General features: G+C 42.1%; 1 protein-coding gene across 1 annotated transcript in view; it reads right to left on the minus strand.

Annotated features, from left to right (window-relative positions):
• Positions 1–25322, minus strand: part of LOC121300593 (calpain-15-like) — a 78654-nt gene that overhangs the window by 20104 nt on the left and 33228 nt on the right. Inside the window, exon 2 of the mRNA XM_041229197.1 lies at positions 6101–7751. Within this exon, the coding sequence (XP_041085131.1) occupies positions 6101–7729 (1629 nt within the window). The 5' untranslated portion in view covers positions 7730–7751. The remainder of the gene's footprint in view (positions 1–6100; positions 7752–25322) is intronic.

Genomic DNA, 25322 nt, shown 5'->3' on the forward strand with positions numbered 1-25322 from the left:
TGATACATTTAGTTCATGAAATAGTATCTGCTTATATCCACTCATTTGTTGGTATTTAAAAATGTTGTCAAAAAAATGTTGTCTGCTATCCATTTGGACAGCCTCTGTTTAGGCAGGGCTTGACCATGGGACTTCGCCCCATAGCAGACAAAAAAAATACTTTTCTTCCTGTCAACATAGTACGCTACAGGGCACAGCGTATGGAGCTGCTGGTTTCTGTCAGACTGGAAAGGAGGTGGATGGAAAGCCTCCAATTCCACTGCTTGACATGAAATGCTGAGATAGTCTTCGGCAAAAAAGCAGAACTGGAATGGAGTGTAACCTTTGTCCTGGCTTCTGCAAAAATTAAGCAGGTTCTCACAATTGAGAATGCCTGCATCCCGCTCACCCATTTAGCAGAAAGACGATTTGAGTGATAAAAATGTCACCTCAGCTGAATGCAGGGGTTCAAATGGAGGCTTCATGAGTGTATGAAGCACCAAGTTAAGCCTCCAGTGAGGACCAATATCTTTCATAGGCAGCCGAAGCCGCCAAGCTCCTTTTAAAAATTGTTCTACCAAGAAGTGCGCTCCTGGGGAGACCTAATCAACCTTGTCATGGCAACTTGAAATAGATGCCATATATCTTTAACATAGAGGGGGATTTCCCTTTGTTGGAAAACATGGATCGAGAATTGATTAGCAGTTTGCTACGCATGTGGACTGGCAGAGCTATACTGGTGTTCTTTTCTGAAAGGAGATTAATATTGCAGATAGCAGACTGTTTGGTTCAAACTGCATGTACTGCTAACCATTGATAGAGACGTTGCGTCTACAGGCTTCTTGCCCAACATTGACTGCAAGCTAACAAGATAACAATGCTGTGGACTACAATGAGCACAGGCTCTAAAGACTTCAGAGAGATCGAAAGAGATAATGCCACTGAGATCAAAGGGGTCCCAAGAAGACAACAAAAGGCAGATTTATGGACCTTTTGTCTCCAGGAGTGTGAAGAATGCACTGAGTTCAGAGGTTGTCACACTAGACTGAAAACCAGATCATTCTGTGCCAATATGGGGCTACTAGGAGCACCTTGGCCAAGTCCTGCCCAATTTTCTCCAGACCCAGCAGGAGCAGGGAGATTGGTTGGAAGGCATAACAATTGTCTCGGCCAAGGTATCTATTGCCATTGGGTCCTTGCCTCCTATTATGGAGAACCAGATGGGACAGTGGGTTGATTAATGGGAGGCAAATAGGTCTATCTCTGCTCTCCAGAACCTCTCCAAAATTTGGCTTACAACCTCGTGGTGAAGCCTCCATTGAGCTGCTGGGGACCCTGAGAGGAGGTCCACCACCTAGTTTGACACCCCAGGCAGATGAATTGCCCACAGTGAGAGGAGGTTCTAATACGCCCACAGGAAAAGCTTGCAGGCCAAATGATTAAGACTGGGCGACAGCAGGCTGCCCTGGTGGTTGATGTAAGCCACCACTGTTGTGTTATCTGTATAGACAAGCACATGTCATCCTTGAACCTCCTGCAAAAAATTCTGCATGGACAGATAAACTGCCTGCAGCTCCAAAACACTGATGTGGAGACCCTGCCAAGGGGGGGTTCCACACACTTTGTACACCCCGGCCATTCCACACAGCGCCCAACCCAGGCTGGACGAGTCTGTGATGCCAACCTCCCTTCTGGTAACACTGGCTAGCTCTATGCCTAGGCGTATATGGCCTGGCTGTTTCCACCAAGACAGTGCCCTTAGACAGAGGTTGGACATTGTCGATATGCAGCCACTGTTCAACGTGGGTTGGAAGACTTTGCTGTTGAACCAGGCCTGCAGAGGACACACGTGTGAGAGACCTTATGGAAGGGTCTGGGAAGCTGCTGCCATCAGGCCCAGAAATTTCTGGAATGTTACTACGGTGAGCACTCTGTTGAGCTGAAAGAGCTCCAAACAGGCAGCTATTCTCTGCACTCTACCAACCAACAGTGGGTAGCATAGACCTGGAATACATGCACACTGCTAGATAGGAGGCTGTCTGGGAAGGCGTGAGCTGGCTCTTCACAGGATTCACCATTAGGCCTAACCAGTGGCCTGTGACAAGTTCCATGTGGGCCTGTGCCTGTGCTCAAGACCGGCAAAATTAGCCAGTCGTCCAGAGAGTTGAGTACTCTGATGGCTCTGAGTCTCACTGGGGCCAAAATAGCTTCCACGAACTTAGAGATGGCATGTGGTGCTAGGGAGGGGCCAAATGGCAAGGCACAGAACTCAAACAGTTCCCTGAAAGCCTGTGTGTTGTTTTTAGGAGGATGTGGAAATAGGCATCCTTGAGGTCCACCTTGGTGAGTGAACCAGTCGACTGGCCTGACTGACTGCAACAGCCGTTGTATTGTCAACATTTTGAATTGCCTTCGACTCAGATACAGGTTGACCTGCCTGAGGTCGAGTATCATCCCACTTTGGCACTAGGAAGTACTTGGAGTAGAACCCTTCCTCCATCTCGTGGGGGTCTACCATGCGAATAGGCCATTTTTGCAGCACAGCTGCCACCTCCTGAAACACCACAGTGGCGTCTTGTGAATCTATGACTGATGTTGTAGTCACTCCCCAAAAGGGAGGTCAGCCGTGCTTGAATTGTAGCGAATAGCTGGTCTAAACTGTAGTAAGCACCTAGATGTCTGTCGCACACTGACTCCAATAGTCTAGATGGCTCCCTGATAAGGGGCCCTGGGCCTGTGGCAGTAAACTGCTAGGGTTACTGTTTCGCCTGTGGCTTAGCCTTCACCTTCTGCCTTAGTGCAGAGCGGCGGAACCTATCACGACCGCCATGGTGAGAAACCTTGGGCTGATCCTGAGCATTGCCTCTGGCAGCAGGCGAAGCCGGCTATGCCTGTTTCTTGGGTTGCTGGACCCTAGGGCAACAGCTTGCCACTGGTTTACGCGCCGGAGATGGTTGCTTGGGAAACAGGCGAACCAGCTCCTTAGTGGATTCCCGCACGCAGTGAGAGCACTGCAACATCTCATCCGAGTGACCACGGCGTCTAACAGCAGGGCTTTGTCCCCGTCAGGCACTCATGCCTGAGAAAGCAAAAGCTGCCTACAGCCTGTCCGTTCAGTTTGGACACATAGCTGTTGTAGTGAGGGCCTGTGGTTCGTGGGGGGGCCGCAGCAAATGCAACAGGTAGGCTACCAGGATGCTGCTATTCTTTTCCAGCTGTGCAGCGAATGCCATGGCTGAAAAAGCCCCTTCGAGGATCACCTCAGAAACCTAACACTGCTTGTTACGGCAAGCAGTCTCCTTCGATAGCAGTGCCAAATTAGGCACCTGGTCCAAAGCAGCAATGGAAGCCTCAATGGGCCCAGCTTTTCCGCATCATGCACTCTATATAGGGCATCCATTATATGGGAATCAGCAGGAGAGGTTGCAGGATGGTCCCAGGAAGACTGGATTTCATATAGAAAATCTGAGATTAGGGCCCCCGGGTTTGGGAGGGGTGGTAGGCTCATCATCAAAAATGAATTACCTTCTTTCCCCTGCTGTAGGCCAGGGCACTTGCAAGGTTCCAGTGGCCCTTTTGATTAGCAGTATGAGCTCTGCCGAGAGGGCGTGCTTTACCGCTGGGGACGTGCCGTCCGACTCCACATCCTCAGATGGGAACGCCCACCTGCTGCGATGGACAGTATGTTCTCCTGTGGCCAATCTGTGCTCGCAGCCACGTGGGGCCCCAAGGGGGAAGACGGGGCAGGTAGGTGGTGCCGACTGTCCCCACAGCAATTCAGCAAGAACAGTTCCCTGGTGGAAAACAGCTGACCAGATTTTCTCCATCTGCTCCGAGTCTGATGATCACCTGGAACTGCAACTCTTCTTCTTCTTCTGCAAGGGAGGGGAAGAAGAGGCAGAGCCCAAAGAGAATGAGGAAAACCGTGAGGACAGTTTCCTGCCTGGGCTACTTTCCCGGGTGCATCGTCCGCAGAGCCATGGGGTGAGTATGCAGCAACCTCTCTATAAGAGAAGGTGATGGGGAGAGTGATGAGCAGGAGTAATCGACGCAGAACGTTCCTTAGAGTGGGATAACCTCTTCTCAAGCGCACGTGGGGGAAAGGGGCACAAAATTCGCAGAAGCAGCAATTAACCGGCACCTTCTTCAAAAGCAACACGGTTCGAAACCTGTTCAGTGACATCGGTACTGTTTCGGTAAGGGTTCGGTGGCCCTGACACCGGGACGGTACTGGGTTGGTTGATGTCCTCAACACCAGGTCCGTACCGGTTCAGTACGGGGTCGGTTCAGTACTGGTGCGGTAGCCTCAGCCCCGGGGATGCTAAAATAGCTGGTCACCAAAACAGCATTGAGATAATGTGGTTGTATTTGCAAGCAACAACAAGCCAAAGCGAGTATCTCGTGCCTGCGCAGTGCTGCTGACTGCATGTGTGAGGAGCACCACGTTACAGACAGGCCTGTGTGTGGCATCTGTAAGAAACAAACTAACACAAAACAGCAATTTAACAATAACATAAATAATATAAAAACATCTCGTATGGTGCTAATTAGCAAAAACAAGAAAGAAAATAAGCTACAGCTGTAGCAATACAGCCTGGGGGGAGAGCACAAAGTAGCAACACAAGCCGCTGGCTTCAGGTGGGGCATAAGGCCGAAGCGCGTAACTAACAACAGGCTGTAGTGCACACGAAAATGCGTAAATAGAAAAATTATTACAGTGATTTGCTTAAATATCACATATAAAATGTGTAAAAACACATAAAATGTGAAATTTATAAGCATCAATGTACTTATCTGAACAAGGCTCTCCGATCAGGTCAGTCTTAAAAGGAAAACTGGCGTGAGATCTGTGACTGCAGTCCTTTCGATTCCTCAGGGGTGGGGTCATGACTGCGTCACAAGTTCAAAGACCAGCTTTGGTATAAAGTATTCAGGTGTTTGGTTACATTTCATACTTGAAAGAAAACCCGTGGGTTTATCAGATTAAAGGCAAATACAATCCAAAATGTCTAGAGGCAAGGAGAGTATGATAAAACTTTGGTGCAGATTGGTACAAAATCAAGCAAGCAATGTTAAAATTTATTTTGCTCCCAAACAAGATTAGTGCTGTTGAAAAGAATGCTCTGGTGGATGCAGCTGAATGGCAGAGGCACATCACTGCCCCTTCAGAAAGCAATCAAGTCAAGGTTACAGTCAAGTGGTTATTGTCATCTCAGCTGCCATCAGAGAAGCAACTGTTCCAGAGGAAGGAGAAAATCTAGCTGAGTTGACAGACACACTCGCACCCACACTGCTGTGTCTGACAGACCGACAAGAAATCCTCTAACCAGCCCAGCATTACAATGCACTGTGAGTTCAATTCTTACTTCTATTCTATTTTACAGAATTGTTCAATTTCAGTTTAAGATGTACTACTATTGTTATCAAATTATATTTCGGTTTCAATAATACCTGATTTCACTTTACTGTCATTTGTCCATGTTTCTGTTCGTTTGCTTTTATATAATAACAAATGAAATATATAATAAAACTACTTCTGTTTCTAAATTAAAGCAATAGAACAAGCACAATACCTTATTCCCATTTCATGCAATTACCGTTTCTATTTAATTTGTGTTTTAAAGATCGTTGAAGGTAAGGGCACTTATCTATACGCTACAGAGGGTATTGGTGCTATTATAAACTGAACAAATGTGTGTATATGTATCCTGATATATGCATACTTAATTGCAGTTAGAAATAGTTTTCTTCATGGCAGCACAGCAAAGCATCCTGAAAAGCAGCCTTCCTGATGAATAGCCATGCTTCATTCTCATCCACAACTCAGAGTTTGTGTGGACACAAATGGATTACAGCAGAAGACAAAGGGACTCCTCAGTCCTGTCTGACAAGACATTACATCAACCAATCACACCACTCCCCTCGGCCACAGTTGGGCTCTCCACACTCTAGACATCACCTTTCTTAAAATGCTTGTAGCTAAATAATTCCAGAAACCTGTTAAGCAATGCCATTGGCTACATACGTCTCAAATGTGCAGTTTTGAAAGAAACACAAGTTATAGCAAATATGTACTTTCATTTGAACACAGATTTTAATGGGCTGTTACAACCACACCTACCTCCCTGCAGAATCCAACAATGTTCTCCAAGAGCTCCTTGGCCTCTCCCTCATCGTTCTGCCGCCTCGCCTCCACGTGCATGCTCTCCCGTCTCTTCAGGGGCTTGGCCCCCTTACGCAGGGTGAAGTACTGCTGAGCAGTGTGGCAGGCAGCGCAGTGCTTGGATTTCAAGTCGTTGAGGAGGGTGCAGGCTGGGCAGGCCCATTGATCAGCCTTCTCCTGAGCGTTTAGGGAGGTCAAAGATGAGGAGGAGGTGAAAAGCCGAGCAGGTTTGCGGGGCCCTGCTTTGCCATGGCTGGTCCCAGGGCAGGAGCTGCAGACGGGGCCTGTTGATCCGCACTGGGGGCAGCGTTGCTGGTAGTCCTGGAAGCCATGCAGTTTGGATGACCCACAGGCGCTGCACTTGGGGGCCTCTGTGGAGTTGAGAAGGGTACACTTGGAGCAGGACCAGGTGCTGAAGTCTGGGCTGGACGGGCTGGCGGGGGTGAATCGCACAGACTCCCCCGTCAGGTCGATCAAATCGCTGGCTCCCCGGGAGGAACGGCAGGCTTCGCACTTGGAGCCGTTGGAGGAGTTGTTGAAGGAGCAGGAGCTGCACTTCCAGGTGGAGGAAGATGAGAGGGAGGAGAGGGAGGGGGAGGAGCCAGAAGTGGGTGGAGGAATCGGGGAAGGACACACCTGCATGTCCTCCTCATCGAAGACACTCAGCCGCTTGCCCGGGAAGGCTTCCCCTTGCTGGGGGGGCGGCTGCTGGGGCTGAGCGGGCTTGGAACTGGTGGGTGGAGGTTTGGGAGGCCGCTGGGAGGTGGTTGCGGCAGTTGTGGAAGGGGTGGGGCTGGGGGCTGGATTAGGGGACCATCCCGGATGTGGCGCTTGAGGAGGCACCTCTCTGCGGCTTCGAGGGACTGGGTTGTTCTGCAGGAGGGAGGAGAGGGGGGTAAAGGTTGATGAAGTAGAGGAACCAGACCGTGGAGTTTCAGGGGGCTCCACAGTCACTGTCGCAGGAGGGGAATCTATATCGGTCAGGTCGATAAGGAGCGGGCCTCCACTGTTGGTAGCCGTGGGGAATCCAGCCACAGGCGTCAAGACTTCCGGCACTACCAGAGCCTCGGGAGGGATTTTGGGGAGGGAGAGCTTGCGAGGCCCGCCGCAGGCAGAGCAGGAGAGAGCGACAGGCGTGTTGTGCAGGGTGCAGCGTGGGCAAGCCCAGCCCGAGAGAAGCAGCAGGTCTCCAGGACTAGTCTCTCCGTTGCTCACCGGTCTCCGGAGCTCATCTTTGGGAGGTACCTGCCCTTGGGGCTCCAATAGGACGGTGGTGGAGTTAGAGGAAGTGGAGGAGGTAGGCATGTTTTGTGGGGGGAGAATCCCATTGGGAGTGCCCGGGGAGGGGCCTGGACTGGCTCCAAGTCCGAAGCTACAGACAGTGCAGGTGCTGGACCCATGGGGGATATTGAGGGTGCAGCGAGGGCAGGCCCAGCGCTGCTCCTCAGTGCTACTGAGACGCAGGATCTGGTTGAGGTCAGGTTTCTGACGGGGTGCCTCGCATATGGAACAGCGGGGAGCTCCACCAGCGTTCAGGAAGGTACACCGTCCACAGGACCACTCGCTGCTCCCCACTGCTGCAGCCATGGAGCCAGGAGAGTGAGAGTGACTGCAGGAGAGATAGAGAAGGAGAGAGGTCAGTGCTGCAGCGTCTACAGAGATATCAGCCAAGCAGACAAACATTTCAGTGTTATATAAAAACTAGGGCTGTCAATTAATCACAGTTAAACTGCGATTAACGTGGTAATTGCTTAATGAGCGTTAAATCGCACTCTTGTGTTTTGAGCCTTTCGGAGCACCAAACTTCAATCCCGGCCGTGGCAACATTGGACTGAGTGTCTGTGTGCAGTTGTTTAAATAGAAAGTTTGTCACTGAACCACATAATGGAACAAAGCACTAAAAAAGAATAGGACGTTTTATTTTTTTTTTTTTTTTTTAAACTTTCTGATGGCTCTTTGGAAAGAAAAACGCTTACCTGTCTACTGTTAAAGTGACTTCCAGTATCACACAGCATGATTTTCAAAAGAGGTGAAATAAGAACTAGGTCGTAATGTGATTTCTAAAAGCTGATTTAAGTCACTAAGTACCTGGCTTTCAAAAGGTTTTGATGAAATGGGTTGTGTATTCACTTGTTGATGCTTTAACAATATAAATCAAGTGATGCTGTTACATTAAATCAGACTTTCAAAATCATTTTGCAACATACTGTAAAAACCTTTGCATAAGTCTATATTCTAGGTATTTTTAGGGGGTCCCAAAAAGGGGGGAGCGACTTATACCCTGGTGTGACCTATAGGCTTTTTCTTTAAATTGTTGTCTCAAAAAGGGGGAGGGGGACTTACACACCGGTGAAACTTGTACATTGGTTTTTATGGTAGTTCTTATGTTGCCCCTTTTTAAAATCATGCTGACTATACCACACACCAGTACATCTAGTCTGCTGCGTGCTAAACACGCCTTCGCTTCTCAAAATACACTAGCAGCTCTTCTGCTACAGAAAACAACAATACAAGCCCACCAATCAAGCTAAGTATGAAAAACGCAGCCTTTTTTTTTTTTTTTTTTTTTTTTTTTTTTTAAAAGAGGCTGCGTTGCTGCTTTTTTTTGCTCGTATGGACAGTTAATTTCCTAGAAGTGTTTACTGTAGCTACATATTTATCATTTTATTTAAAAGTCCACAATCACATTTAAAAATAGACATCCTATTTATCGTGATACTGCTGATCAAGCTTGAACCGCACGTTTTATTGTGTGGTTGTTGTAACAGTTGTACAGTGTTGGGGTCTTCCCCCTCCGCCACTGTTATTTTGTACTTGTTTATTGTTTTATATTTTTGTTTATAGATGACGGCGAACTGTAGTGTGTTTTGTTTGTTTATTATTTTGTATGACAGCGCAGCTGTGCTTTAGTTTTGTTATTGCTTTGCAGCGTGGATGGGAAGTCCCATCCACATTCTAAAACTCGTGCGGAAGGTGGCCATCTCCCGAATTAGTTAAGTGATTAATTTGTTGCTAATCGGGAGATAGTCACCTGTATAAATACCTGCAGCTCTCTGCATTCCAGGTGGGTGTTCAGAGGAGAAACGAGAGCGAGTGAGGAGAGAGGAGAAACTAAATTTAAAAGAATGTAAGGATCCGTGAAGGCTACTGCCCAGCCGGACCTGTATGTGTAATTTATTTTGTGTTCGTGACTTGTTTTAATTGTTTTATTTTTGCTCTGCGAGCAAGTGTTTATTTTTGTTTAAATATTTTATTGATTTTTTGTTCTCTGCACCGTACGCACCTGTTGTTGTTGTTGTTCCTTCTGGTCTGAGTGACCGCAATGCCATTTCCTGCCACAGTTGTATTTGTAATTTCTATATTATTGTTCCTTGTATATTGTGCTGACGGTCTCAATGGGTACGTTTCCTGGTTTAATAAATACATTTCAAACAATTTTATTTAAAGTTAAGGATAATAATAATAGCATCAGTAATACAACTAATTTAAATTAGATGGATCTAGTAATTGTATCAATTCAATATGCAATTAAAACCCAGATTAACTAAGACTTTTTTTTTTTTTTAAATCGCAAGATTCATTGCAATATATTTTTTTTAATCGCTTGACATCTCTACTAAAAACATGAAAAATGTACAAACGACAAGAGGCCACGGCTTGTCTAGTTCTTAGTGTCGAATTGATCCCAAAATGTTGTCAGGCCAAAACAATTTGTGCTTTCTTCTACAGGTAATTAATTGATATTGTTTTTATACTGTACGTTCTATAGGAATGATTTATGGGAGCCTGTCTTGATCAAGGCTCCTCTCTGTTCTCCGGGATCGGTAACCCACCCACTTCTGCTCTGGATTGCTCGGCGTAAAAGCGATTCTGGCTTTAGGCTTGTGAGATGGGAGGACGCTCACATGCCCTCAGAATGTCTGTGCTGTGTGGGGACCCGCTGCGGTAATGAGAAAAAACATAACTGAACATGTCAAATTGAGAGAAAATAACTAAAAATAAATTTGTCACTCAATTAAAAAAAAAAAAAAAAAATACAGTATGCAAGCAGCATTTACGTGTAGCTATGCAGGTCAGAGAATGAGATTTGTATTTTGTAGCTGTGAGAGCACATAAATGAACACAGATCGTATGTTACCGTACTATCGGTTGTGATCTTCACATATATACAGAGTTGCTCACTTTGTTGCTTTTAAACAAAAAAGTGGGTTTGCATCTTCAAAAATTAATACTTTTTTATTTCTTAAAAAAAGTCATACAATGCAGTGTACCTAAGTAGTCTGTTGAAAATGAACATGAGATAAAACCGTACCAGGTAATTACAGACCAATAAGCCTGGCTTCTATTACATGTAAACTTATGGAAATTATAATACGATCAAAAATGGAAAATTACCAATATGTAGGGGTCTACTTAAATCGTGGTAAATTCACGTATTTTTCACGGGTGGGTTGTGGAATAAAATTTGGATTTCGCGGACCTGTTTAAACATTAAATAAGCCTAAGCAGACAGTATTTTAGAACACTATAAAGCCTAAAAATAGAGGTACTTGCTTCCTTACTAAAACAGAGTGTTGTCATCTGCTAAAGGCAAGCAAGCAGCATCCCCCTGCAGTTGACTTGCCCATACATTGAAACTGCACATTCCACTGAATTGGTGTTGAGGCAAAGCTTTGCCAAGTTATACAGATGTGGAACTCGATTAGAAACAGCCCCAAAACTTGGTTACCCAAGGGCATCTGGCATACTTCAATAAAGACAATGTATGCAGCAATTCTACTATTTTCTCTCCAATGCTGAAAACTAGATTTTAGCAACCTAAACCAAAACAATGCAGCATCAACTTTGTCCCACCCCCTACTGCCCAGTATTGGTCACAGAAAAGCAGTACAGACACACTGATAGGCTGATTAAAACTTTGTTCTAATTTGAATAGTAAACAACAACGTTAACCGCTTTGGAGAATTTTTTTTGTAAATTATTTGTGGGCGTTTTTTGTTTGTTTGTTTTTTACAGGACAACGAAGGTATTAAAAAAAAATAGCTTCTACAGAAGGAAGATGCGTAGTTTACGTCTCTTGCGTTGTGCAGTAGTTAATCTAAACAAGGTTTCTTTTTTTTTTTCTCTCTCTCCGTACTTGTTCATATGCATCGGCCCCTAAAAGAGGTGCATTTCTCAGTGACCCCTCAATTTCACCATTTCTGCAAAATTGCAATTTAGGTAGACCCCTACTAGGGTTGCCACCTAGCCCCATAATCGCGGAACACTTTGGGACGGGACATGGTTTTTAAGCTGCCCTTAAACTGAAAGCAATAAACACATGAATTGAGCACTAAGCACTTGCTTAATTTATACTGATTCTTAATTATCTAAATCATTGTGATAATACAAATCTTACAAAATAAAAAAAGCATCTTGAATAAACATGTGTTTAGGTTTATTCAAGATATTTATTTTTATTTTGTACAAAATTATATTTCAGTTCTCAATATTTAAAATATGCTATTTATATCCTATTAATTAGTAATATATAGCCCTAATTTACATTGACTCTCCCAATTAATAACAACACTGATCACGCTGTCTGGTGTCAGGAATAGTGAACAGCTGCTCAGTATTAATGATTTCAGTGTGAGAAGGTGATATACTATTAAACTATAAAGAAACTTTAAAATATATATTTTTAAAACTATTAATAAAATAAATAAATATTGATGATGTACTTATTTATTTCATTTGTTAAAAGCTATTATTGTATTGTTATGCTGCCTCAAGATAATTAATCACCAGAATCAATTTAGCAAAGGTTTGGGGCTCAATTCACATATTGATTTCCTTCAGTTTAAAGGCAGCATCAAAATGCTGCTCTGTACATTATAAATATCATATGGGAGATATTGAAATTGGAGAAGGAATCTATGAAAAAGACCTAGGAGTTTTTGTTGACTCAGAAATGTCTTCATCTAGGCAATGTGGGGAAGCTATAAAAAAGGCTAACAAGATACTCGGATACATTGGGCTGGTAGTTTTTAACTGTATAACGTATACAGCATATGAACGCAGTACATGGTTCAGTGTGCCAAAAAGCTTAAAAAAATAAATAAAAATAATTACAAACCATTTTTGAAAACATACCCCCCCCCCAAATAATGGCGTAATTGAACGGCGCACATCGTCTTTGTTGTACAGTCAGCATCTGAGACTGCGTACTGAGGTGTTGTTAATACTCGTTACCTCGACATGGCAATTTGTACCAACTAAGCAAACAACTGCACCAATAAGCCAAAAGTAAACTGTTTAAATCAATAGTGATAAAGAAAGAAATTATGAAAAAAAATTAAGACGAAAATATAGTGGATTGGAAGAAAGACTTAATCTGGCTTCATGATAATAACAAAATGTCAGTTTCCCAGACTTGTAGATCATACAGCAGCTGTTTTTTTGGGTATTCAACATTTACTTGACCTCAGATCCAGTCTCACAGTAACAATTTGCAAGGTTAGCAGGCGTTTGTCTGCTGCTGTGACTGCATTGAAAAAAGATACACCGATGGATACCCAGATATGCCACATGGAAGCTGGACAACGGGATTGAACGTTTTGATTTGGGATACAATGTGTTCATGTCAGAAATGCCATTCACAGTCTTTGCAGGACTCGTTCGTATCAACAGTAAGAATACTGTGTTCAGTTCTGGTTACCATGCTACAAAAAGAATATTGCTGCTCTAGAAAGACTGCACAGAGACCAAACAGAAATATTCCGGGTTTAAAAGGCATGTCATATGCAGACAAGCTAAAATAACCTGATCTGTCTTGAACAAAGAAGACTACACGGCGATCTGATTCAAGCTTTCAAAATTCTGAAAAAAGAAATAAGGACCAAAGGTCACAAATGAAGATTAGATAAAGGGGCATTCAGCACAGAAAACAGGAGGCACTTTTTTACACCTAGAATTGTGGGAGTCTGGAACCAACTCCCCAGTAATGTTGTTGAAGCTAACACCCTGGGATCCTTCAATAAGCTGCTTGATGAGATTCTGGGATCAATAAGCTACTAACAACCAACGAGCAAGATGGGCTGAATGGCCTCCTCTCGTATGTAAACTTTCCTACGTTCTTATGTTCTAATGGTAACATGGTTTACCGAATGATCATCCCATTGAATTTAATTAAGAAAATAAATGGTCCATTGATTTTTGAACACCACAAGCAGTTTGTGCCTGTGCACATGTTAGCAGTGTACAGTGACCAGGAAGCCTTGCTGACGTACTGCAGCACGTTAGCGGTGTAATGCATGCGTCCTAAACGTTTAAAATTGCACTTACTGTAGTTCAGCTTCATTAAACCCCTTCATCTTAAAAAACGCAGGGCATAAATCCATATGCACAATTACAATCCATGAGCCCTGGATTTCCCAAACAAACAGATCACAAGTGGAGAACAGTAGCACAATGGGTCTGCCAATAAGCTACAGGCCACTATATTAAAGTCTTTATATTCAACACGTTTGGCCAGATTCTGAAGCAAGGGCAAAGACTGCTCCCAGTTTCTCCAATATCAATTTTATAAAACTAGCAAGCAACACTGACAGTACAGTAGGAATTAACATGCTAGCAATTCCAGCACTCCATCACCAGGGAGAAAATATAAAATTAGGGCCATCTGTGCACTAGGGTTGGAACAATAATATTGATATCAGTCGTGATTATTTATTATACTGAAAAGTGATGGTTGATAATCGTATTATCACTGATGACCATGTTTCTAACAGTCATCTAAGCTAAAAAGACCACGCCATTGCTAATAAAAGACTGCTTGTTCCTCTCTTCCTGAATACAAGCAACATATATTTCACAAAAAAAATAAAAATAAAATGTAGGTGTTCTCTGAAAACTGTACGAATGGAACTACCAGACAACAGATCAATAAAATATGTTTAGTGATGTATTTATTTTTGGGTCTGATTAGAACAAAATCCTGAACTGGTTCTCCATCGTTTTGTAGGCCTGACAGTATGTCCATTGAAACAGGGTCTTCTCTGCCCTGTGTAGTGTGGGCTGTGCCACTCTGACAGTGTGTCCATTGAAACAGGGTCTTGTCTGCCCTGTGTAGTGTGTGCTGTGCCACTCTGACAGTGTGTCCATTGAAACAGGGTCTTGTCTGCCCTGTGTAGTGTGGGCTGTGCCACTCTGACAGTGTGTCCATTGAAACAGGGTCTTGTCTGCCCTATGTAGTGTGTGCTGTGCCACCCTGCTGTCGCTGCGTCCCTGGCTCCTCCCAGCCTGGCTCGGATCCAGCTCTGTATTAGCTGTGATATCTGCTGCCTGGACCCTGTCCAGTCATCCTTTCTGGCTGTGAAACATTTTTTGTTGTGTTTAACAGTCATTAGCACCACCTTCTCATTGCTGGCTCTCTGCCCCCAGCATGTCTCCATATTTCACAAGGCAGTTACAATACTCAGTCACTGCGAAATATGTCTGCATGCTTAATTAATCAGGCTGTAGAATTTGTGAACCAGCCCAGCTGGCTTACACTCCACAAAGACAGTTCTAGCAATGTTGTCTTTAAATCAGTCAGCAGTTTCAAAGTGTCTTTATTGAACTAAGAGTCAGTTCTGAGCGGAGACCCCTGAGTACTGTACCACATCCTGCCTGGAGAGATCCCTCAGTACTGTACCACATCCTGTCTGGGGAGATCCCTCAGTACTGTACCACATCCTGCCTGGGGAGGTCCCTCAGTACTGTACCACATCCTGCCTGGAGAGATCCCTCAGTACTGTACCACATCCTGCCTGGAGAGATCCCTCAGTACTGTACCACATCCTGCCTGGAGAGATCCCTCAGTACTGTACCACATCCTGCCTGGGGAGATCCCTCAGTACTGTACCACATCTTGCCTGGGGAGGTCCCTCAGTACTGTACCACATCCTGCCTGGGGAGATCCCTCAGTACTGTACCACATCCTGCCTGGAGAGATCCCTCAGTACTGTACCACATCCTGCCTGGAGAGATCCCTCAGTACTGTACCACATCCTGTCTGGGGAGATCCCTCAGTACTGTACCACATCCTGCCTGGGGAGATCCCTCAGTACTGTACCACATCCTGTCTGGGGAGATCCCTCAGTACTGTACTGTCTGGGAGAAGCTGGGTTCTAGCAGTTTGTTTGGTGTGTGTTGAAATAGTGCAGAGATGAGTTTGTTATGCTTCAGTGCTGGCTGAATGAGCCTGCTCAATAATTCATGGCTAGCAAGACTGCTCAGTTCACTGGTGACTAGGAGGGGCTTCTGGGATGTTTTAGAAACAATGTAAATCTTGCCTTGGGGAAGCCCCAGTGTTAAGAGTCTACACAATGGTTCTTTCTCTGGCAAGAAAACATTATTTCTACAGGTCCACTAGCCACCAACATTCTGCCCAATCCTGCTCCACCTTGCTCACATCCCCCCCCACCTCCTCCCCGAGACGATCACAGAGATACTACACACACTACGACCTGTACACAAGCACCCTATCTCAATATTATATACATTTCAGCAGTGTCTAACTAAGCAGTCACTTTCAAAATGACACCTGACATTTCTTATGCTTTACACTTTGAAAACCATAGTCTACAATGATGTCAGGCTTTTTATTATGCTTTACTATACCTCTGTGCTTTGTGAAGCTTACTTATGCTTTGCCATGCTTTCACTATGATTTATTAAACTTTGCTATGCTTTTACTATGGGGAAACTTTCATAGAAATGATCAGTGGGTACTTGCTCAATGATTTGAGTCAAGCAGCCCCTAATACTACTTCAGACAGCCTGTTGTAGTTTTTAAAGTAAAACTCTTTTTCAAACTTCATATAATTTTATTCCTGCCCCAACATGGTTTTAAGAGCTATTTATTTATTTATTTATTTTTAATTTTAGTCAGCTCCAATTTTTTGCCCAATTATTATCTGTATCCTCGGCTCACTGCTTGCAACCCCCCCCCCCACCCACGCAAACTTGGGGAATGGAGGCTGGAGCGCGTATCCTCCGAAATGTGCTCCTGCCAATCTGTCATTTTTCAAACTGCGGATCGACAGCGAGGCCACCAGATATAGTGCTGGAGGACAACAAAGATCTGGCCGCTGCACTGCAGAACCACAGGTGCCCTATCGGCCACAGGGGTCGCTGGGAGGGGAGGGGCGGGGCGGGGCGGGGCGGCGGCGAGCCGAGGATACAGATAATAATTGGGCACACTAAATTGGGGAGAAAACCGGGGTAAAAAACTGGAGATGACTAAACTTTAAAAAAAAAGTTTAACAACGTAAATTAACAAGGTGAAGTCCAGTTTAAAGAAGAAAAAAAATACATTTGTGGTCATCGATGTTGCTCTTTCAGGTAGGACAGCTCAAGATTAAAGACAGCTCTCAGTTTCCTTGCCTCACTTCCAGCTTATTTGATACATATGTGCTGGAACCACTGTGTTAGCTTTGTAGTGTACCTTAAGCTGGCCTACTTTCATTTTTGTGCTGTACATGTTATGCATGATACAAAAAAAAAAAAAAAAAAAAAAACTCCTCACTATAGACATGATTTTTTTTATGAAGTGCAGGATATGTTTGCACTACACACAGAAAAGACCTTGAAATGATCTTTACTATTTTTAGTCATCCATGATAAGACAAGCCCTCGTTTATAACGATATCAGTAAGGCTGTATTTTTTATCACAGATTTTACAATTTCTGTGAAATGTAGCCTACCCACTGACGTGAATATGTAGTTTCTTTGTGAAAATTCCCAATTCTGAAATAGTGTAAATATACAACTATCACTTAAAAATAAATATAGCAACGGTTTGCGTTATTGATGCACTACCTGTTACTCTGCATTTAGGAACCTGGCAGCCGGTTTGGTTTGCTTCCAGAACATGATTTAACACACTACATAGAACTGTACGATCTTTAAAATGTCTTCAACGAAAAAGACACTGGCTGCTTCAAAGATCGATAAATATTTCTGCTAAAGATTGCTTTGTATAGTTTTTGTTTTGTTTGATAATTCACAGATGGTGAAAATAGAATGTTTTTAAAAGGTCGACAGAAAAAAATGAAATATTCTACAATTTAGCATTTACTGAATTTTTTAAGGTAAGCATTTAAATAGTAAGGGACATTGTTTAAATCATGAAATACCTATTTTTAGACTGTGAAATGCCTTGAAATAAGCCATAAAAGAAATACACCCCTAATTATCGGTGCAATCATATAGTTACAGAACTGCTACAGTACATAGAACTTTACTGAGTTAAAAAATACCTTCGGGGGCTTTTAATAAGAAATCTGGATACAACCCTATTTTCTGGACAAAGTCATTCTCCCTTAGAACATTGTTAGGAGCTTCTCTCCTGCAGTAAACTTCTGTTCCTGAGAAGAGTTTTCCCCAATTTGCTTCCAAAGACAAACTGATCATTAAATAGTCTCTGTACTAAAAGGGTATTCCTCTCCCCCTCAAGGAGTGCAACGCACACAATGTAACAGTTTTAAATGTGGAGAGTGAATTACCTCAGATTAGCCTGACAGAACGGAACACAATTAGCCTCACTGTAGGGACAGAATTACCTAGATTAGCACTGTAGGATTGGGAGGCGGACGGGAGAAAATAACCAGCACAGTGACACAGTGACTCCCACGTGGAGGCAATTCTCCAGACTGTCAATGAATTCCAACAGGCAAAAGCTGTACTGCTACCTGCAGAACAGCAGAAGCTTTTTCAAAATAGTTTAACATTGCTGGAGGTAAAGGCCAGGGAATCCTGCCTACGAGTGATGGCTAAAAAGGAAATATTTACTATTTAAAGGTTTCACCTTTAATGGAGCTACCACCGTAAAATATCTGCAAAAACTGCCACATGCCACTTTCTTATATTTTTCATGTATCGGCCCCCCACTTCGGTCACTTTGCTCCTTTCAAGGTCATTTTTCATCCATTTAAAAAAAAATCTTTGCATCATTAAAAAAATGACAAAAGATTCAAAAGATACTATCCCAACTAAAGTATCAACAGCTAACAAAATACTGTCAGTAAATCTTATCTAATGTACACTGCTGCCATCACTTCAGAGCGCTCACATTCTCCTATACACTATAACTGAATAGTTGTTATTATTGCATCTTTTTGTTAAGTTTTAGTTTTAAAATGCTGCTACTATCATAGGATATGTAAGAAAAGTAGAAACAAGTAAGCCTACATCTGTTGAATTTATTACTGTATTTTTAAACTTTTGCTGTTTGACAACGAGACTACTAAAGCAAAAAAAAAAACATTTAAAAAAATCGGCAACATTTTTATTTAAATAGCATTTAATATGGGTTTTTTTTTGTTTTTTTTTTTAATATAGATTTTGTTGCTTTAGTAGTCTAGTTGCCAATCAACAAATTCATTTTAAAACACCCAGTGCACTTGTTAATGCAGTACTCAGGAGAGGAAAGGGAGTATTAAACAAATCCCACCCAGAAATCACCTTGTTACGGAACAATGGTATACAGAACAATCAATTCCTAAAAGCCGTCTGGCACACTTTGCTGGAAAAATAAAGTGTTGGATTTGCACTGCGAGCTGCATTGTACGACAACCACGGTATACCATGAAGGTACCGCGAGTTAACCACTCACTGTATGAAAAACACACACATTTTGGTAAACGTATATTTGATTTTTGACTGGTATTTATATTTGCTTTCGGTGCATCCCTGCATTCACTTTAAAAGGTCACCTGAAGAGTACACGGACAGGGAAAACTCAAGAGCCATTGAAAAAGCAGTGATTGGTTAATGAGTACTTACTTTAAATGAACTCAAACTCCCACAAGCCTCTTGTAATAATACCAAATTACAAGATTTGAGGATTTACAAGAAGAACTACTTAAAAGCATGCAAAAGTGAAAAAAATGTATTGTTAAGCTACTGCCGGCAGGATTTTCAAAAGTTTGTATATGATAACTCCAGTGTTAACCAACAAATCATTATGTAGCACTGATTTTGGCACTTTCAAGTGGTCATTATGCCGATCTCATTATTAAATACTCATGCGAAAGTGATTTCCGAAATTATGTTGATTTATAAAATAATGTTAATATCTTAACAAGCAGTGCTTCTTACAACTATTTCTTATGTTTGTGTGGGAATTTAAAAGCAAGTCTCTATTTAATTGTCACAATTTAATTTGCAATTGGAAAAGGAGGGTTTTAATTAATGAAAGACTATATAATAACTTGAAACAAAAACTTAACAGACCGCGGCTATGACGCAGACGATACAGAGACTACCTAGATAATTCAATATTTGTAGTTATGAAAATATTTTAGACTTTTATGTACTTGTGGTTATGAATGAGATTTATTCACTTGTTTTAACAATTTGTAACCTTAAGCCCGGAACACACTGCCCGATGACATCGCAGGAAGGGATGCATGGATGCATAAAGTACAGTGGCAATGGGGCTAATCAATAGGTGAAAAAGATAAGGCTATGGCAGTAATAAATACCTACAATTTTGGCTAGAACTTAAGGCAATGTGATCGTGAAAACCACATATGACTGAAGACATACATGTATTCTCTCTCTCTCCATTAAACACACACATACATACATACATAAATACAAACAAACAGTCAGAAGGTAACCAAACAAATATACAGGCTTCATTGGTTATAAATAATTGTCCGGGGTGCCGATATTTTCGTAACAAACAAGAAAAATTGATAACTAATTTACTTTTTGTCTATTGATGAAATTTTTGACGATGATATTAGTCTTAAAAAATAATAATATATGTCGAAATTATTTATTATGTAACAGCTTTAATATAAATAACAGCATGGAATACCTAATGTGACGAGGTCATTGAATGGATTTTGCCTAAACATTTGTAATATTATCAGACTCCCCCCACATGTATGTACAGTGTACATCTCACATTCACAGTATGTAACACAGTGTTAGACACCATCTTATAATATTTTTAAGTGTTTGGTAGCTATATTATTCTTGAAAATTCACAGAACCATCGATAAAGTACAAGAACTGCAAATAGAGTCTCCAGCTCGTTTGTCATGGTCTCTTTTACGTACAAATCTCTCCTTAAGTTGGTTTGTTAATTGATATTGTTATTTTAAAAGTTTAATAAACCTATAATGAACATTATACAATTTTCAAATTATTTGGATATTAACAACACGATGTATGTAACATAATAACAATATTATTGATTTATTTTTGTTTTAGCCTATTAATTGTTTGTATAAATACATATCAAAAGTTAACATGTATGATTTAATGAATGTTAAATTCCAACGTTATATCTTAGATGGTTTAAGGTTGGTTATATCCAAAAACCAAATACTGGGGAGGGCGTCTGATTGGGTTTTTATTGCCAGAAATTCATAAATGCAGACTAACAATAGGTGTACGGTCTATAAGTATTTAGTCGTGAGTACACACAATAAAATTCACATATTTTGTATGTGTTTTTTATATAAGGGTCGCTGGAAAACTAAAGGTAAACCGACGACGAGCGTACCTATCGGCAGACGACATGCGATCAAAAGGTATTTTCGCTTAATCGAAGGTAAGTAAAAAGAAGAATTGTACCGACGTAAAACTTGCTCAAAGTGGAAGAGATCAGTTCCCTTCATACTACTGTTGACTGCAGGACACTTGACTACACTTAGCGACATAAGCTGAAATCGAAAAATTACTGTTTACTCAAGTAAGTAAAGCATTAGCTGAGTTGCAGTTGCGTAATTCCTAACCAAATTATTTGAAAAAACAAACTTTAGTATTGACATAAGTGTATTATTTTTCGGAGTGTGGTCACACAATAAAAATATATATATCATATATATATATATATATTATATATAATATATATATATATATATATATATATATATATACACACACACACACATATATCATCTTATACGGGAACAGTTGGAAGATTGGACTTCTCTCTTTTCTATACAGTTGCTTTAATCACAGTTCTGCTGGCTATTGTTTTTACTTTGGAAAGTTTTGCCACTATACAAAACTGTATTCTATTATACAGTTGCCGCTGCCTAATCAGGATTTCTGCTTAACGGGATACAACTCTGGACGGTTCTTCCCAATGCTATTTATGTCATTTGATTGGGACATCACTTTGTTTAATTGTGATACAGTATTTTTAGTGTTCCACGTTTCTAGTTTATTCCGAATTTTACCGAAATTTTTTTTTAATTCAATGTCATTTTTTACTGACTTATACTCGATTGTTGTCTATTATTCAGTATTTTCTAAGAAATGCACAATATTTTGATTAAAATGCTGTTTTATTTTGACTCCGACATTGTAAGAAGCAGACCTACACTGTATCCTAGGACACAGCACACATTTCGATGTCAGAGGATCAAACAATGTTCAAACGTGGTTGTCACTTCGCAAACACATTATCACCTTATTATGTTGGCCAATCAAAGTCTGATTATTGTGGCAATTGCTGGTCAAAGTAACTACTAGCTTGATCAAAATTTGATTGAAATACTTCCACAAAACTATAATATTTTTACTGGATAAGGAATGGGGAGAAAACGTAAATCAGTTTATGAATATTGAAAAGAAAATTAATGTTTTGAAATATACAAAAAGCAAAAATAGCAGAAGTGGGTCAGATGAGGCAGAGGATGAATAGCGCTGCAAATACTGCTGCTTTGAGGTACATATTCACACTGACAATAAAAGAACACAATGCAAAACAAGCAACACATTAAACTTAATAAAGAGAACTGAGAGACAAGCAATCCATCTATGCAGCTTTTACACACGCTTTAATAAGAAGAGAGCACATAATGACTGTGTTAATGAGTTTGTCAGAGCTCTGTGCTTTGCTGGACAGCCACTGTTTACTGCAGAGAGGTATGTATCGGTGACTTCGTGCGACAGTACAGTCTGTCCATGACTGCCTAACGCCGACAATCCTAATCTTAAATATTTGCCAGAAAATAGTGATGCTTTCGTTGGTAAACTTATGGAATTCGTTGATGGAAATGTCCAGTGTTATTTTTGACTCGTCTCCCGATGGCTTGCACCACCCAGTTCTGTCAATTTTTTTTCCTTTTAAGCGAATAAACCTAGCTTGTTTTGTACTGATGTCATGTTCATATCTTGTGTAGATCCTATTTCCGTCAGTACAGCGACTGCCCAAACGTTCGCAAAGCACCAGCTAACTTGGGATGTGGCTTCGACTTGCACAGACTCTGCTTCAACATACATTCCAAGGACATTAAACTTAAAAAATCTGAACTGCTACGCATCATATTCCACGTGTAAGGCGTGTAGAATGAGATTTGTTCCCCCCGATTTTTACCGGTGTTTCAATTAAAAACAATTTTTAAAAGTAAAGTGTAGGGGGTTTGTTTTCCCCAACTCAAGCCACAGTCAATATTGTAGTGAGGCATTCACAACATTTGAAAATCAAGGAGAGGAAAAAAACTAAATCAACAGCTTTCCAGCACAAGAGCCTTGCAGTGCTGCCTGTCAACAAGACGGAGTGACTCATAGTATCTGGAGAGAGGAGATGGAGCTCACCAGGGGATAATGCATGTTTCAGCACAAGCAGTACTCACTGACTAACTCTTATAAGAAAAGGGTATATTTCTCAATACAAGTTAGTGCTGGGACCAACATGGGTTCTTCCTGTTGAAATACCCATTCAGAATTCAACCGTAGCTGGAAAATAATGTACATTTAATTCAGGGATGTTAGATTCCATTTAAACGTGACAATGAAACGCGTTGTAAACTTAATTAGAAAACTATTCAGTATTATCAGCCAACCAACTTCCAGCTCTAGTGGACTTCTATTAGACGTGCATTATTGCTTAAACATATCAGGAATTATTGTAACCAACCAATTAAAAAAAAAAACATCCTGAGAAGTGCTCCATTGCTGTTACTTTATGATATGCAGCACTACATTTGGACTGCATGTGCACAGCATGTATCCGCATGTGGAGAATAAGAATAAATAACCATACACTGACACATCCTACTGTAGAAACACTACAGCTGACCAGCTTCTAACACTGCCAAAAATATATTTGACAAGTGACAACTGTGAACTCTTCTGTACAAAACTTGTGTTATCTATTTTTGTTCATCTTTGTTTATGAGAGACCCAGGACTGAATAGCAGGAAGTGGGTGCTCAGGTAAGGACTGAGGTGCTCAGAAATGAGGAAAACTTTAGGTTATTATCATAACCCTGGTTCCCTGTAATAGAAATGTAACCATTACTGTATGGGTATTTACCACCTAACGACCCAAAACCTGCCTTGTGCATTGCCACACGGAACCCCAATAATAAGTAGCTAGGGCTAAAACATTGAGGGAGAAACTCACCTCTATGCCTGTGTTGTAAGAGTCGACTGAGAAGCCTCAGTTAAAACACTGTAGTTCCAAAACCAGGGTTTTGAAGATCCATGGCCTTAAGTCTGTAGAACCTACTAAAGGTATGGAGAGTAGCCCTGAAATAACGCCTACGAAGCTGCCATGCTGGATGCATCCGTGGTGACGACCTCCCTTCTTGTGATACTGCCCAGTGTTATGCCAAGGCGGAGATGGGCAGGCCGTTTCCACCAAGAGAGAGTACCCTTAGACAGACGAGACATTGTCAATAGGCGGTCGCGGTTCAACACAGGCTGAAAACCCTGCTGCTGAACCAGGCCTGTAGAGGTCGCATGCGCAGGAGACCCAATGGAAGGGTCTGGGAAGCTGCTGCCATCAAGCCCAGAAGTATCTGGAACGTCACTACCATGACCACTCTGTTGAGCTGAAAGAGCTGTAAACAGGCAGCTATTCTCTGCACTCTGTCGTCCAACAGAGTGGACACATGGACCTAGAGTCCAAGCACACTCCTAAATAGGAGGCTGTCTGAGAAGGCGTGAGCTGGCTCTTTGCATGATTCACCATAAGAGCCAACCGTTGAACGTGGCCGGTGACAAGTTCCATGTGGGCCACGCATCTCAAAAGAGCCAGGACAGCTTCCATGCACTTCAAGTAGGCATGGGGAGCTAGGGAGAGGCCAAATGGCAAGACATGGAACTTGCAAGTTGATCTCTAAGTTGAAAGGCAAACCGCAGGTAATTCCTGTGCGCTGGTTTAATGGGGATGTGGAAATACGCATCTTTAATGTCCATCGTGGTGAACCAGTCACCTGGCCTGATTTGCTGCAACAGCTGTTGTACTGTCAACATTTTGAACCTCCTTTGGCTCAGATACAGGTTGACCTGAGGTCAAGGATCGGTCTGAGGCCACTAGCCCGCTTGGGCACCAAGAATTTCCTGGAGTAGAACCCTTCCTCCAACTGGAGGTCTTTTACAGAAGATCTGCTATCTCCTGAGACACCACTGCAGTGTCCGCGATATATAAAAATTCACTGGCCTTAACAGCACGTTCAGGCTATATTACTTTCTGTAGCCCGGCCGGTCTGCAACAAGAAACTGAGCCAGAGAGAATATACGGATTCTCCAGCTGGATGTTATCAATGAGAGCAAGCAAGTCATTTTTCAATTTCTATTGCATTGTGTTTTCAATCATTTTAAGTGGTTCTGTTGCTCCAATATTGAGTTATTGCCATTTCCATGTAAATCTGCTTTACCTGGCTTTAAGCACGGTCAATCCCAAGTGCTGGGACTGAACACAGAACCACTTAGATTGATTACAAGCCTCATAACACTGTAGGGAAATGTGAAACAACCAATAAAATACATTTGAAGTTACTTGCTTCTTTAATAAGGGTATTGAAAATAATTATTTTTCCTGGTAGCAGTTGGAAGTAAAGAGGTTAAGGACTAGGTGCCCTTGCTTTAGGGTCTCATTGGAAAGCCTGAAAGATCTTCCACAGTGCAGACTAACAACAGGGAGCGACATTTTCATTTATCAACAATTGCCGGAAATAAAATAGAACCAGTTTTATTCAGAAATGACCACCATTTATCCTAAGTTTCTCCAGCTGTCCGAAGTGCAACAATCTGTTGGATCAGTGACTCTTTCGCCCCCTCTTCCTTGGAAAAGGAGAGGCACAGGAGGATGAGGAAGACCATGGAGACAGCTTCCTACGTGGGCTTTTCCACGGTACAGTATGGTACCCTCTGTACAGTAACCAGACAGTTCGGTACC

The sequence above is a fragment of the Polyodon spathula genome, chromosome 26, assembly GCF_017654505.1.
Source record: "Polyodon spathula isolate WHYD16114869_AA chromosome 26, ASM1765450v1, whole genome shotgun sequence".
Classification (NCBI taxonomy): Eukaryota; Metazoa; Chordata; class Actinopteri; order Acipenseriformes; family Polyodontidae; genus Polyodon; species Polyodon spathula.